At 40.0% G+C, this 17,418-nt stretch overlaps 1 protein-coding gene across 3 annotated transcripts in view; it reads right to left on the bottom strand.

Moving 5' to 3' along the window:
* AUH (AU RNA binding methylglutaconyl-CoA hydratase) overlaps positions 1–17,418 on the bottom strand; it is a 187,277-nt gene that overhangs the window by 124,530 nt on the left and 45,329 nt on the right. For all 3 annotated transcript variants that reach the window (XM_084627716.1, XM_084627717.1, XM_084627718.1), the window contains one exon: positions 12,854–12,940. In XM_084627716.1, coding sequence (XP_084483842.1) covers positions 12,854–12,940 — 87 coding nt within the window. The remainder of the gene's footprint in view (positions 1–12,853; positions 12,941–17,418) is intronic.

The following is a 17,418-nucleotide window of genomic DNA, read 5'->3' as shown; positions in this document are numbered from 1 at the left end:
CAATTGTTAACTTCAGGTTCCCCCCAAGACAAGCTAACCAGCAAAAAACCAAGGCCACAAAACCAGACCAATAAGATAAGACCTGGATGAAGCCAGTGAGGTTAACAACAAAGAATAGGTGGTATAAGTAGACAGATAAAAGTAACTTAAAAAAGCAGGATAAGCAAAAATGTATTAATTTAGGTTACTGGGATTTATGCATGAGTGTTTTAATTAGGGGGTTAGAATAGATAGGTACATAGATGAAATAACTGAGTAAACAGCCTGTGCAAAGTTACAGAACAGATAGGTGTTAAAAGATAGGTGATTGACAGCAGGAGAGTGGAAAAGACAGAGGGAAGAACATAGAGACCAGAGATTTGAAAAGAATCACCCTGTCCCCAGGAAAGGTAACTTGTTCAATTATCTTTCTTGTATTATCTGTTTTTGCATTTTTATGTAATTCATAGGTGTTAACAGTACTGTTTTAAAATGAACAAAAATAAAGGCTAAAAAAAATGTTTAAGACTGAATTGAAGTGGATCTCATTTGTCATCCAACAGATTTGAGATTATCCACTACTCATGTACAATGCGAGAGCAGAATTATTCCCCCTATTAAAAACAGCACAAATCTTTCATATCTTCTCCATTAAAAAGAGATACATATCTTGAGAGTTTTAACATCATGATACTTGGACTTGACACTTTTAGAAACAGTAAGCATCCTTTGGGTATATCTACATTGCAATTAAAAAACACAGCTGGACCATGCCAATTGACTCAGGCTTGCGGGGCTGGTTCATTACAGTGTACACTTCCAGGCTCAGGCTGGAGCTCGGGCGCTAGGACCCTGTGAGATGACACAGGCCAGCAGTGGGTCTTTAACTGCAACGTAGACATATCCTTAGTCAATATATAAGCCTAACGGCACAGAGATCCCACTTATTTTTTTAAATGTAGGGAGAAGATATACATACATATGCCCATATAAGTCCTTTTTACTACCCATTATTGTACTTGGAATCACTAGAATCTTGTCAATCTTCACTTTTCTGTATTGATACCTATGAAAATTATGTCCATGGACTTGCATTCATATAGACTCTGATACAGATACATCAAGAGTCAAGAGCAGTATACATTTCTATTGCTGAGCAACTCAGATTACAAAAGATGTAGCACGGCAAGAGGATCAAGATATGCAGCACCAAGCCAGAACAAGATGGTACACAACTCTAAGGAAGAGTCTCCATGGATGACTGAAGAAACTTCAGTTACTGGTAACTAAAGCAACCTCCATTTTTTCCCCATGTACTATATATATCTTCCTACTGTATTTTCCACTCCATGGATCTGATGAAGTGGGTTTTAGCCCATGAAAGCTTATGCACAAATAAATTTATTAGTCTCTAAGGTGTCACAACTACTCCTCGTTGTTTATACCAAAATAGAATCTAAGTTAATCAGATCATCTGGATGCTGTACAGTAGGCAAAAACCTGCACTTCCTTTTGTGCTCACTACTTGCCATGTGCTGACAAAGATGGCTGTTTCAACTTCTTGATTCACTAGATGACAGAAGAAAAGATAATTCAAATATATCTCAAAAAGTAGATATTTACTATGATAATTTGAGGGCTCTTCCTCTTAACTCTATAATATGCATATCTTGGGCTAACACACCTTGGCCTAATGATCTAATCTAGTTCAGTGTATGTTCCCGCTCAGAATCAATAAGCTTCCTCAAATACCGAAATAACCTTTTCAAAGAGGGCTCTGTCAGAAGTCTCACTATTTAAAAAAGCAAAAGAAAGGCTATTCGTGCAAGATGTTAATATCTTAAATTAAAAACTAAGTTCTTGCCAAATACACAAAGAGAACTCTGTGCATCCAAAAGCATGCCCAGGCAAATAACCTGCAATGAGTCAGAGTATGCACATACACAGTTTTTATTTTCTCTGTAAATGATAAAGAGAGAAGCCTTGCTGTTTGATGAAGAAAGTAGATACTGTAGATTGTTTCTCGCTGAGAGAATATCAGACAAACTATTACCCAGTTAGGTTTCTCCTCTATGCATCAGAAGCTACTAGTGAAAGAGGATGTCCTCAAGATACAGTGTTTTTCCTTCTCTTCTACAAATTTCTATCATCGATGGAATGAATACAGATTATTCTGTAAGCAGCTTTTTAACGTTACAAATCAGTGTTTTCTATACCAATGTAGAAACATTCATACAGACCATGTATGAGAATGAATTAATCAAAATAGAAAATCAAGGAATTGATGGAATTAAGATGGATGTTTAAAGAAGACCCTCTAACTACAAATATTGAACATATATTCCCTGATTTCCTTACATCTTTTTGTACTAGGGACAAATGTTTACTTTTCATTTAACCTGGCTGACATGTTGCAGTCTCTTTATGCAAGAACCCGATGTGCATCCATATTTACTAACCTGGGGCTCCGATTCCTAGCTATTGATTTTTGTTCTAACTCCTGTTCCTGACTCCTGATCAGGCTACCTTGCATGACAGCCCACATCTGGGTCACATGATAGTGGGGTTCCTGAACTGTGGTAGAGCAATAACAGGAACACTTATCCCTATTCTGGCACCATCCAGTGAATACATAAAACAAAAGGGGTACTTTTCCATGATTATGCAAGTGCTAGTGGATCACCAGACATGCTTCACTGACATCAATGTAGGCTGGTCTGGGACATAGATTCTGGAACAATAGGTGACGGGTGTGCAGCAGCATCCCTTGGCTTGAATTGGTTTCCATGATATGGAAGGTTTAGAGTTTGGTTCCATGGTTCTCAGCAACCCCATTATACAAATTGTTCCAGCATCCCATGTGAGGAAAGGTGCATGCTGCTTGCATTTTTAAGAACATGGGACTTTTTCCAAAAAATGCAAGCAGGAACATTCTTCCCTGACTAGCACATTCTCATTAATGTTGTTGAAATGTCAACTGATTCTGGGGGACCCAATTTATGCCTTGCTCCCCTGCTCATGAAACTGTACACTTGCCACCTCAACAGAACGAAGGAAAGATTCAACTAACAGCTGAGCAGGTGCAAGATGACTGCTGAATATGCTTTTGGTCGATTAAAATCTCATTTGTGATTTTTAGAGATTAGGTTGGATCTCAGCAAGGCAAACATTCCTATCGGTTTTGCTGCATGTTGTGTATTATATAATATTTGTGAGGTGAAGGGGGAAAGACTATTGTAAGATCGAAGGGTGAGGTGGACTGGCTATCTGCTGAATTTGAACAGCCACACACAAGGGCTATTAGAAGAGAGAACTGTGGAAGTACGTACAGCAGAGGGAGGCTTTAAAAGAATATTTTAAGCAGTTAGACATCAGATTATTATGTTATGCTTTTGAACTTGTGTGCCTTCATGTGCATAGACTTTAAATATGGGTGGGTTACTGACTCCCATTATGGATTTTATAATGTGGCATACATGCTTGCTGCAAATCTATAATTATACTCTGAGTTTCACAAAATACAACTTTATTGTGTACAAATAAACAGGAAACAAAGTGAAAATAAATATTTTAGTAGTGCTGTAAGAGGGTAACCCAAACTTATAAAAAACACAAACAATAAACATACATGCCTACATATTAAAACATATAACAAAGTTTTATTCATGATAAAAACTAGTGCACTTTACTTGCAGGCTCATCCTGTAGTTATTGCAGGTCAGTGAGTGTAGGTATAGTCAAGGTTCTCCTTGTTTTCCCTTGACATGGAGTGACAGAAGTAAGAGTTCATGCCATGCTGTCACCTCTTATGCTGGGGTGGGGTTAATAAGAGGCAGCAACCATGAGTCTTCCATGGGCTGGAAAGTCTGCTGTGCATGAGGCCTTTGGGCATTCAGCTCAAACATATTCTCCAACATCTGTTTGTTTCCTGAGCCATAATATCCTGGTGCACTTCCCATGCACCTCTCTGTCCTTTTCCCTCTCCTCCAGCAACTGCCCTCCCCCTACTCCTCCAAAACATCATTAGATTTACAATCACAATGGAAAGATAAGTCCCAAAACTCCCTTATTAAAGGTCTTATGGGAATAATGTAAGAAATTCTAATTGCAACTTTAGTTTTGGAGCACCTCATTACACAACTGTTTTGCAACTCAAGCCATGGTGAGCATGGGACTAGCCGGGACAAAGCAGGGGTGGGGACTGTTGCATGAGAGGTTTAGAAGCTGGGTGCCTCTGAATCTGAGTATAGGGAAAGTGCAGTGAATATTGCCAATATTTTCACAGGCAGTGTGATTTTGGCTGATCTCTCACTCATGAGGGTGACAGAGGCCCACAGAACACAGCTGTTACTCACATCTTGATGCTGCCCGGGCCTATATGCTGCTGCCGATTTACTGCAGTGGTGCCGGTGGAAATCATAGCAGGGGCATTGGAATGTCTGCTATTATGGGGGAAGACATAAAGCAGCCATCCCTAGAAATGTTTGGGAAACAACTGTAGAGTACCTCCATGAAAATTTCACTGAGATTGTTCAAGAGGATAAAAGGGATGTCCCTGTTCCGATAAAAAAAAGTATTCTGTTTGGGATAGAACTGTGGACTCCTTCCCCTCCGCCCCACCCAGTCCAACAAGCCAAAGAAAGGAAAAGCAAACTCCACTTTTACTTTTTTCTTCTAACCTCTACCAGATCACAGGGCAATGATCTGATGAGGACTGTGTAATTTGGCTGGCCATACTAATTTTTTTAAATTTATTTTCTAACATATATTAGTTGATTGAAGTGGCAACTGCATAAGCACTCCGAAGCATTAACTTTAATTATATTCCCAGGGGTGGTTTTACAAGTAAAATGAGGAATCAAAAGTTGACACCTTTGCTCTCTGAACACATGGATGGGATGGTCGCCATTTTTAAATAAGGAAGAAGGGAGGGAGAGACAGGAGGTATCAGACAACAAAAAGAGGGGAAAATGCTTATAAGGAATTATGTATCCACACACTTACCTGAGCTTCCCTTCCCCTCCCCATCTGTAATTGCCTGGCAGGACTGGCTTGACTCCAACTGAGTTCTGAATACCTCCTGGTTCACTGCATGGTTTGCATGCCCCCTGTCTCCACCCACCACCTGCCCCATGCACTGCAGCGATTTCAACATCCATCTCTCACCAAGTGTCCACAGTCATGGTGCTGGTGTGGTCCCCACCAAGTAAAGCAGCAGGTCTGCAGGGGACAGCTCCAGATTTGTTGCTGCTCTCCCTTGCCTTATGATGGGCCTGCTAAAGTTTCTTGGCTTTCACCAAGAATTGCTGCTCATCCCTGTTGTGCCTCAGATTTAGCAACCCCTGCACAATTTGGAAGTAGCTGTCTATATTTCTTTGGGTGCACCTTAGGGTTAAGGTTAGGGCAAAGGAGATCAGTGACTTCTTTCCCGCTCCAGGCAAGAGCACATCTACTAGCTTTCTGTCTGCGTGGATCTTGCATGGTTGGATGCTTGCAATGGTGGACAATCAGCAAAAGGCATTTCAAAAAGAAGCTGGAGGATTTAAGGTGTAGGCAGACTTAAGGTATCAGTGACCCCTGGGCAGTGGCCTTCAAAACTGTGACCTGAGTGACCATTTTTGCAGCAACAGGGGCATTGTGGGACAGCTCCTGGAGAACAGTTAGGGTCGACGCAGGTAATGCCGTGTCTACACTTGCACTACGTCAGCAGAAGTAGGTCAACTTTAGCTATGTGTCATCTGAGGAGGTCGTGTTATTACAACAATGAAACAGGGAACTTATGTCAGTGAGAGGCAAATTAAGATGTGGACCCATGCAAAGTTATAGAGAATCGTGTTAGGTCAACCTAACTTTGTAATGTAGACCAGGCCTTAGATCCTACCTGGATCTGGAAGATTTGGGACATTAGTATCCACATTTCCTTACCCATCCTTACAACAAATTTTAGAGTCTTATTAAGAAAGGGAAAAAAAGTATAACAAAAATCCTGTAAGCAATGTTGTTATGTAAATGGATAACAAACAGCTTGGATGGAGAAGTTTAATGATGCATTCATTGGCATGATCAAACTTTATCACTGCATTTTTTAATTAAAAACAATCCAATGAAATTTGACAAAGCACATAATTTCAGCTCCGCAGGGACAGCACTGCCTACTTAGTTAACTGACAATACTTAGTTATTTCTTATATAAAGAGTAATTTAAATTAATTCAACATTAAAAGAAGCAGTAAATCAAAGCTACTGCTGGAAAACAACCAAGAACTCAGAAATGTGTTTCAGCCTACTAGCAATTCTGACTACATTAGCCTTGCTCTATACTTCTGCTGAACAGGCACTGAACTATCTACAGCTGGAAACACACTGGGCAAAACCCTCCCCCCTTAACATTGAGCAGAAATGAGAGGGATGGTGAGCCAGGGTAGGGTCAGATATGAGCCTGTTATGGTTCAGGGGTGAGCGTACCTATGATCTTCTTCATTCTTTCTGTGGGTACTCTTTAAGTAATAGGCCTACACCTGCACTTGAAAGAGTGCCCACAGAAACAGTGGAACCCTGCAATTCGCTCCACTTTAGACTGGATCACCAGGCTACCCCCTGTTTACCAACCATGTTTCACCTCTCTGGAACTGTGATCAGCTGATAAAAGCAATGGCCCCCTGCAGTGTTTAGCCATTAATCATGTTTTTAGCCAGCACAATATAAGCACAGATACATATTTAACATTCATAGAAATTAATGCAGATTATTCCCATGTTCTTCACAGTGCCCCAAACTAGATAAACAACATTCTGATAGGATAATGTATTATAGTGTTTAATATTTTATTTATTTTCTTAGCATTGGTCATATCAAAATTGTGTTATTTACCAGCAAGAGAGACTGGAAGGTGGGAGGGAGGAGGTGGGGGGGGGGAGGGACACAACAGATTTATAGCATGACTATTATAGAATTCACTTTGCTAGGTTTAATTATATATTAAAATTTACTTCAAGGTCTTGACGTGGAACCAATTTTACATCCCTCTTTGAGAGATATTCTATGCCCTTGATTAAAACCTATGGATCATTTCTCATACCTCACCCACCTTCCACACAAAAACCTACAATCTTCCAGCTGATTGGAACAGATCTCTGAATATATTAACAGCTTTTAATCATCCAGATAGATCCTTGCTAGGCAAAGGAAAGTAAGCCCTCAGGTCTGGGTCACTGCCTCCACAGTTACACTATGTATTATAAAAGTAGCATCAGTAGATGTACTACAGCCAACACGAAGGATGTACAGTACAATGGTTACGTTTCAGGCAGAATGACTGTCGTTAAACAGGTTTCAGAGTAGCAGCCGTGTTAGTCTGTATTCACAAAAAGAAAAGGAGGACTTGTGGCACCTTAGAGACTAACAAATTTATTTGAGCATAAGCTTTCGTGAGCTACAGTTGTAAGGTGCCACAAGTCCTCCTTTTCTTTTTGCAGTTAAACAGAGTCTCAAAAAGCATAATTTAATTGATTTTCATCTATTCTAGTACTGCTCTGACAATGCAACTCCCTTCTTCACATTCTTTCACTGGCTTCCTCTTGCCTCCTCCTTCAAGGCACTTCACCAACACCCAATCTCTGTGTGTATTACCTCTTACTTCTCCTTCTACTGCCTACACTATCAAACCCATTTTGCATAACCCTTTATTGCCTTCTTCTCCCATTCCCATTTTTGTGGTTTCTATGTTTGGAACTCTCTTCCTCTCCATGCTGCAGCAGGTGATGTTCTCTTCATTCAAATCACTCCTTTCAAAAAGGAAAGAAAAAAACCCACTTTTACGGAGTCTTTCAGCAATAATCCCACAAGGATTATCTTCATTGTTTCAAGACTGAATGTTATTCACATTATTTTATGTGTCTGAAACTACTGTACCATCTAAGTTAAAACAGTACATTCCTTGAAACAGAGACCATTTATTTTTGTTTCCTCAGTATCAAGCACACTATAGGCACCCAAAGACATTGTCAAAGATATTTACAAACAATAATCCACAAAACACCAGCAGTATTGCCACTATCCTCTCCTGGAGGGTTCCATCACCACAGAAGCTGGTTAGGGCATCACCTGGCCAGGCTGAACTTGACCCTACCCAGGTTGGCTCTGCCTACTTTTGAGGCTGCGCCAGCCAGTTTTATAAATTGAGAAGTGGTGATCGATGGCTGGTAAAATAGGGGTCAGGGCAATTTATGTGGTTGTGCATTCTTGGGGGCTAAGGGACCAAGTTCTGCTGGCCAGTGCAAATAAGAATTTATGGCATTAATTTGGCATAGTACCTCTTTCTAGGCAGGAAGGATGTAGAAGATTAGGAAAAGAAGATTTCAGAGGATGAGTGATTCTTTCCAAAGTCTGAGCAAGGACTTAAAGTTTGGAGGTGACACTTGGCAAATCCTTAAAGAAAAAGGGATGATAGACGGAAATTAAGAGAGAATAAAAATGTGCCTTTCAGGAAGTTCTCTAGAAGCAACTATTTGCTTAGGCTCTGAATATTGATACCCCAATAACTAGTGCCATTGTTCAGGGAAAGCAAATGAAAATAACCAAATGTATGGCCTTTTGATCTGGGAAGGTCATAGTCAAAGAATAAATTAAAAAATAATTGAGGAATGTGAAAGCTATCTCCAAACAAAATAACTGCATATAACCCACTGCCTACAGCCATAGCAACCACCTCAGGGTAAAAATTAACTAGCGCTTATAAGCCAAACAGAGTATGGTTTATTTGGTATTTAGATGGAAGATGTAAAACAAAAACAAAAAACCACCAGTTACTTGCAGTAATACAAAAAATTTGGTAGCTCTCTTCGTTGAGTTGCTACTGAATCACTGATCCAGCATGGTGCCAGGAAGCAATGTGCTGCTGTAACCCAAACACCTCCTGGGTGCGGTGCTCTGTCCCATGTAGTAGCACTGAGACTACTTAGAGCAAGGGTGGGCAAACTTTTTGGCCCGAGGGCCACATCGAGGTTGCGAAACTGTATGGGGAGCCGGGTAGAGAAGGCTGTGCCTCCCCAAACAGCCTGGCCCCTGCCCCCTATCTGCCCCCTCCCACTTCCCGCCCCCTGACTGCCCCCCTCAGAACTCCTGACCCATCCAACCCCCGCTGCTCCTTGTCTCCTGACTGCCCCCTCCTGGGACCCCCGCCCCTAACCACCCCCTCCTGGAATCCCACCCCCATCCAACGCCCCCTGCTTCCTGTCCCCTGACTGCTCCAACCCCTATCCACACCCCCGTCCCCTGACAGACGCCCAGGAATCCCACACCTATCCAATCCCCCTGATTCCCGTCCCCAACCGCCCCCCCCCAGAACCCCCAACCCATCCAACCCCCCCTGCTCCTTGTCCCCTTACAGCCCCCTCTCGGGACCCCCCCACCCTAACTGCCCCCCCTGGAATCCCACCTACTTCCTGTCCCCTGACTGCCCCAGCCCCTATCCACACCCCCATCCCCTGACAGGCCCCCTGGGACTCCCACACCTATCCAACCACTCCCTGCTTCCCGTCCCTGACCGCCCCGCCCCATCCAACTGCCCCCTGCTCCCTGTCCCCTGACTGCCCCCCGGAATCCAGCCCCCCCTCCCCAGCTCCAGAGGTCCCAGGTTTGATCCTGCCCGACGACGCCCGGGTTCTGTCAGTGTTACACTGCCTTCAGACAGAATATAAAATCAAGGCTGACCACTCTTGGGCTGGGCTTTTCAAAGGCATATAAGAGAGTTAGACATCCAAATACCACTGAAATTCAATGGGATTTGACTCCCAATCCTTAGGGATTTTTGCACATTTATAAAGGTTGTGGCCAAACTCCAACTGGAGTAATTACATATAATACTGCCAATTTTTCATTCTCCCTTCTAAACAAAGTGTTTTGCTGGCACAGAATGGCTACCATGTTCCACCCCACAAGGAGTTACATGTTATTTTATAATTAGAATCTCACTGGATGAACTGCACTGTGTAGATATAAAGGGACAGATCCACAGTTGGCATACGCAGACATAGCACCATTGACTTCGTTGTAACTATTTCAGTTTACACCAGCTGAGGATCTGGCACAAGGTATTATTTATTTCCAAAGCATCAAAAAAGGGATGCATGTGTGTGTGCCAATGAGACTTTGCTTTAGTTTAGCCAGAAACCCTTTTGAAACTGTATACAACTAGGCAGATCTACTAATGTTTTCCCCTCTGAGAACTTTCAGGGTAAAAGCAGCCTTATGTCAGTAATGCAGAATCTCAAGGCAGAATATAGTAATGGACAAGTAGTCTTACGTTCCTGCTCTATAAAAACAACCCACACAACTCTGATATAATTTTAGCAAAAGCAACTAGTGCTAAAAATAGCGGCATGCTTTGATTCCCCCGTCCCCAACTTTAAGTATTCAGAGCTACAACTAGGAGCTCAGTACAGTTTCTTCTGCTCTTTTTTCAAATGCTTATTTTTATACCAAGTGATATTTAATGTAATCTTAATACTTCCCCCAAATTTAGCATGAAGTCATAAATTAATCCCATCTACAATTCTATTTAAAAACTGTAGCAAACAAGTGCAGTATGATTTTAATTTATAGAAAATACTTTCTGTTGTTACATTCCTAATTAATGATGCTGCATCTTCAAAAAAAAAAAAAAGAACTGGTACAAGAACAAAAAATATAATCAAATTGTCAATAACTACAAAAAGCTAAGACCTACCAATTCAAAAGGCTGATTTTAATAGTTATTAAAGTCTTAAGCAATATTTATCTTTCATCTATTTTGGCTATACAGTTAAATAAGTTATTTTTCTTAAGGGCTCTGAAGACACACTTTGCTTTAAATGTATCTCCTTACTAGGTCAAACGTCTGAATATAAACACTGTTTTCATAATGTGTTCTATTTCTGAAGAGCAGAAAGTAGTGCACATTTTAAACTGGTTTTCATTATTAACGTTGCATAGTAAAGGGACAAAAACAGGAAATTGAAAATATGGTGCTACAGCATTTGTACAATGACAAATAAATAATTGTCGGAAGATATTTTCCCCTTCGTGAAGTGTCTCTTGACATTAGGGTTGCTTCTGGGCAGAAAAAAAAATCTTCATCTGCTTGTTTTCAGTATACTGATTCATTGCCAGGAATCCAATGCAAATACACTGTCCCACTTGCTCTACTAAAATTAGTTTTTGTAATGCTAGACTACTCCTTCAGAAGAAAAAAAAGAAGAACTGAAAACCTGACTTGTTAAAAGATTAATGTTCACTTCCATTTGTAAAGGCATCATACACCTCACACCACACTGATCTCCAATTTCTGAGGTATACTTTTTATATATATATTTTTCCATCAGCTTCATGATGGAGAAGACAAGTTGCAAACTATTTTGCAGAAATGTTTCAGAATAAAAGTTATATTTATACTGTCATGGCATGTACTGTTGACATTGAACATTCAAAACAATAATGCCCATAATATGTAATGAATATATTACTTGAAATAATTAAACAAAAAAAAATTGTCAAAAACACAGAACATAAAAATAAGTGAATAGCATTATGTGTGGATGGTTTCCTGGTATAACCCTGGAACAATCTATTCCCATTACCTTTCAGGTATATAAAATTAGTCTTTAAAAAGTAATTGGCTCCTCTAGAGCAATTTTGAAGTATTAATAATTCATCTTTTTAAAGGTGAAATGAAGATCTAGCCCTAGCTCCCCATGATAAAACCTAAAATCTTACAGATCAACCTTTGGTATGGTTTACACTTCATTGGAGCCCATTGATTTCAACCAGGTTATGCAGAGTGTTACATCATGGCATACTTTGGCTCACAGGGTCTACATTTTGCTCCCATTCTTACCCGTGTAAATTGGGAACAACTCCATTGTCTTCAACGGCTCTCTGACTTTTGGGCTAGATAACACCTTCCCAAACTTCTTAATATTTAAAATAAACAACACACACAGTCCTATAATTTAAGATGTTTATGCTCCAACATTTATTTTCTTTAAAAGGAATGTAAATCCCACACAGTAACCCTGGAGGAATACACATTTAGTTTTTAAAAGAGTAATACTTTAAAAAATGTTGCTTGGGTCATCAGGCACTGTCAAAACTGCACATGATTGGATTCTTTAACCCCATAATAGTAATTTTTGTAGGTTAAATTTATAAAGGGGATTGCTACAGAGATGCTATGTTAGATTGACCTTCTTTTAATAAAAATACATTAACAATATCCTGTCAAAACCAAACAGATTAAAATCTACAGAAATGTCACTTTTGGATGTAAATTTCATATTCCAAAATGCACAGGCAAATTATTAAGCCCTTAAAAGGAGTACTTACCACAAAATGGAATTTAAAACCAAAACTATCATTACTAAAAGGCACCATTATAACAAAGTAGATACAGATTTAACAATATTTTGCAGTGCCATAAAACCACATTTTCCATCAACAGCAGATGTTTAAAACATTTATGTGATATAAATTTAAAACAGCATTTGCTACATCCAATAGAAGAAGGGGATAATATAAACAAACCCCACACCACCGAGGGGGCACAGAACTACAATTCTTCCTCCACAAAAATATGATTCCAAACCACTTGGCTATATTGTTAATCAGTCTGTGAAACAGCACCTTAATTTATTCTATAAGAAGTCAAACACTATTGTGCACATTTTAAAACACAATGTGCCAGTGACTCATAATTATCTCATTGACATAAGTAGTTTGGATATCCCACCGCGTAGCAAGAATTAATCATACATGTTTATATCACTTCTTTGATCTGACCTTTAGAGGTTAAAGAAGTCTGAGCTGTGCAACTGTTCAACAGTGAGTTTATTTTACTTACCCATTTCATTAATAGTTGCTCTTGCTTTTGAGACAAAAGAACTAACTTCACTGGAGTGCATTTTGGCTCTTTCCTGAAGGTCAGCACCTGTAAGTGACATTTCATACACAAATTAGTAAACGGTAAATAGCATTCAAAGCTGTGCCAATAAGATTCAAGTGGACTTTGAAATACTGCTTGTTCAAATTAATCAGTTATTCTCAGTCTTCTCATAGTTCAAGGAAAATATAGAATTGAATGAAAACAGTGAAATACAGACTATCCACTTTGATCAATTTTGCTCCAACTGAGACTTCTCCCGCAACTTAAGGGCTTAATGACAAATCTTGATAGACAACACAGCCTCAATACATTAATGCAACTGTCATGCCTGTGTTCACTTTTTTCAACTGTGTCCCAAAGCCAGGACTCTATTTTTTCATGTTATTAAACACATGAATAGAAATTCTTTGTTTCTTTCATAAAGTATATACTAAAACACTTCTAGCAGCTTACTTATACAATATTGTGATCATTACAATGTGTGTTATAAAATTTAAATGTCCTTTGAAGCTTGCTCCATGAAAAATGCCTTTTTTTCCCTTATGGAAAAGAAAGATATAGACAAAATCACAGTATCTAGATATGGAAGAAACCTATCAAATAGAGTCCATCCCCCTGCAACAGTAGAATATCGTATAAATGGAACAGACACAAGCAGTCAACACATGCGCATGTATTCTCCAGACAACATGTATGTCATTCCCACTAGGATGAATGGAATATTTTTCTCTGATTTGTAAAAATGCTACTATCAAACTAGTATTTTGGCACATGGACAAAGAGGTTAAAAACAAGATATACAACTAACGATACAAACTGAACACATTTGCATCCCAAAAATAAAACTATTCCCCACAATCAGCACCTCGCTCATTTAGGAAAAAGCTTCAGACTCTGATCCAGCAAAGCTCTTAAAACACATGCTTGAATACTTTACTGGATCAGATGTTCTTACTGGGCTCTATTCTTGGCCTCCTTCTCTCCTCCTCCTATACCCTCTCTCTAGGGTCTTTCATACAAGAGCACGGCTTTAGCTATCATTTTTATACTAACAAATCACAGGTTTACCTCTTCCCTCTCTGATCGTGTCTCTTTCAATGCAAACTCAAATCTCAAACAATCTGGTGTATCCTTGTGGATATGCAGCCATCATCAAATTCAACGTGGCCAAAAATTAGCTCTAATCTTCATCTCCCACTTCCACTGTACCAAAGATGCCAGCTTTTGCCCCCAACAATCAAATTTCCCCTCAAGGTACTTCACATTTTCTCCCATGCTCCTGTTATGCACTGGGGAGAGAGAGTGCGGGTATCTCTCTGTAAAAAAACAAAAAAGCCACTACATTACTGTCCTCTAAACCTATTCTTAAAGTCCACCTATGCCATGAGGCATAGAACACTCAACAGCTGCAGTAATGCAACTACTGCTTATAATAATAATCATAATTGTCTCACTGTTTCTTTGACCTCCATCTGTTCACTCTATTTATTTGTTGCGCCTAGTCAGACTTGTGCTGTAACCTTTTGGGGCAGGAACTGTCTTTTCATTATCTGCATGTTCAGTGCCAAACACAATGGGGCATCAATCCTGACCACTGCCTCTACATAATACAAATAAATAATAATATAATATTGTCTACAGCTAGCACTGTTAAGTTTAAGTAGCGCTATTAGATACAGGCCAGGTTTCCAAGTTTAAGGATAGCTCCATATTGACAACAGTGAAATAAACTAATTGGGTAGTCATGAAAAGTGGGGATTACTGTGGTCAAAACTGTATTGGAGAGGAACGGCTCCAATCATCTACCCCAGTAATACACAGACTTTTCATACCAAAAACTTACCAGGAACCTGAAAATCAAACAAAATTTGCATGTGAATGCGCATAAATTTGGGTATGATTTAAATCATAGACAAATGCACCCAGCTATTCTTTTTATTTATAAAGCTCTAACTGAAGAGAGTGCTTTATAAGACACCAAAAGGAAAAATATATTTTAAAAGCTGAAGAGGAAATGGTGTGAATAAAAACAGTAGCACTGTTGCTTTGACACCAACTTATTAATGTTTGGCTTTAACTCTATAACTGTATCTAAAAGCAAATTACAATTGTCACTTAAGAAAAACAATCCTATACTTACAGACTGAAAAAAGCATACGATTACTTAGTTAAAAATCTGACTCAAAACTTTCATCTACCATACAAACTGAAATATACTATTTACTTCACACACACTTGAAAAATGCATAGAGCCAACTTTAAAATGAGCACAACCAGTGACCCTATGAATGCATCAGACATTATAGAATATAGTGTCATTATGAGTCTGAGAGGCAATTGTAGGGTTTTGTTGTTGTTGTTGCTGTTAAGATTTATAGCAGAAATGGTTTCCAGCATAAATATAAGTACTTTGAAAGAGACCTGCATGAATTGCAGGCTTCTTACTTCACATAGAATATTTGTCTTTTGGGACAGATAAGGGGGATGAGGTAATCTCTTTTATTGGACCAACTTCTGTTGGTGAAAGAGACAAGGTTTCGAGCTTGCACGTAGCTCTTCTCCAGGTCCTTTGGGAGACATTCATAGAAATTCAATCAATTTTCTTCGCAAAACTTGGATAAGAGCAGATAAAAGGATTGTAAGTGTATTAAAAGGGCCACTGTCAACCTGAAATGTAATTGCTAAAAAAAATAGTTCAAAGTCCATTTCAGGTACTATATTTGCTCTTGAGTACCCTGACCAATTTCTGTGGTTTTACAATTACATTTTCCTATTTTAAAAAATGTCTCTGCCCTATTCACACAAAATGGTGTCAAATTCCCACAGCAAACAAACTGAAAAAATAGTGTGTTTTTTTCTAATCTCTTCCTTTTTTAGTAATCTTAGATGTTGTAACAATAATAACTAAAAAATTTTCAGAGAGAAGTGCAGGTTTTAAGTAGACGGTGTTCTTTTAACTTCAGCTTCAGCATCTTTTAGTTCAGGAGAGAGTTGGATTGCCAACAATTTAATATATTTGTCCTCTTTAAAAGAATCAGCCATTGATCAAACAATTATTAAAGTATCTTGATCCATTTTGCAAAGGAATTACTCAGAGATATTTCTCAGCCATTTGTTCACAAGTCAGAAAGTGGCAAAGGTTATGTTACCAAAGGCAGCCATGAAAAAGATTGCAGCTACAAGCAAAGGCCTCCATTCCCTTAAAAGATTAATATTTTAAAGCATCTGAAAATAATACTTTGTCAACTCCTCAGAATCAAGAAGTAGCTTCAGATTTTCAGACAACAGACAGCCTTGCAGAATGAGACTTCATAAGTTTCCTCAGCGGACTGCAGCTGACGCCCCACGTTCTGTTCAGCCTAATCCTTCCCAACACCCACTCTCAACATACCTCCAGAGGTTGCAGATTGTGAGATAGACTAGAGGTCATGGGCAGCAGGTATAGTAGGCAGGGGAAGGCTGTGCCTCCTCAAACAGCCTAGTGTGTCCCCACCCACGCTCCACCCCCAGACTCCCTCCTGCCTGCTGTTCTCTTCTGTGGTCCAGAGGCTGCGGGGCCACGGTGTGTACAAGACCACTGGGATAGGGCCACGCTGTGCTGCACTGCGCTACCCATCCTCCAAGCACTGGGACCGCGCTGCCCACCCAGTGCTCTGGACATGCCACCCACCTGCCCAGCGTTCCAGGGCTGTGGACGCTCCGGACATGCCATCTGCCCGCCCAGCACTGGGAGCATTCTGACCGTGCCACCTGCCCATCCGTACTGCGCTGGGGTTGGGGGCGCTCTAGCCATGTCTCCTGTCTGCTCACCCAGCGCTGGGAGCACGTGGGGAAGGGGCCGGCGGCCGCAAGCAGGGGCTGCTCTGGGCTCCAGCAGGGGAGGCAGGGCAAGAGTGGGAGGGGCCAGGGACTAGCCTCCCCCAAGGGTGTGTTCACCCGCTGCCCATGCTAGAGCTCATACATCATACTCTGAATAGGCCTTTTCCTTCTCTTATTTATGATACCAAACTACAACAGAGAAGCATAAGACCAACTTTAATGTTTAGGATAGAGCTATAACTGTATTAAACACACCTCGCAGTTCCCCTGTAAATATCTTTGCCCTCAGATACACGTACAACTCCCACTAAAGTAAATGGGTGAAATCTTGGCTCCACTGAAGTCAATGGCAAAACTCCCATTGATTTCAACAGGGTCAGGATTTCACCCAATTGGAGTTATCCATACATATTTAAGGGGAAAATGTATAGCCTGCAAAAAATCAAACTTGGGAAACAAACATTTAGTAATAACTTCTTCCTCACTTTGACAGTAATTTTTTATATTTTCTAATATCTAGGTCTTATACAAGTTCAGTCAAAACCAAGCTTCTTCTGCTTCATCCTGCAATGAATTCAGAACCTTGCAAAGAAACTACACTATTGTAATGTAACATACACATTTTACTGAAAGATCAAGAAAAAATAGATAGACTGTGGAGGAATAAAGCCTTGTTTGAACAGAAGTAGCATGTTTGTTAATTA

Source organism: Lepidochelys olivacea (genome assembly GCF_965140295.1).
Source record: "Lepidochelys olivacea isolate rLepOli2 genome assembly, chromosome: 5".
Classification (NCBI taxonomy): domain Eukaryota; kingdom Metazoa; phylum Chordata; order Testudines; family Cheloniidae; genus Lepidochelys; species Lepidochelys olivacea.
Note: the sequence above shows the minus strand (reverse complement) of the source record. Positions and strands in the feature narration are given on the sequence as shown.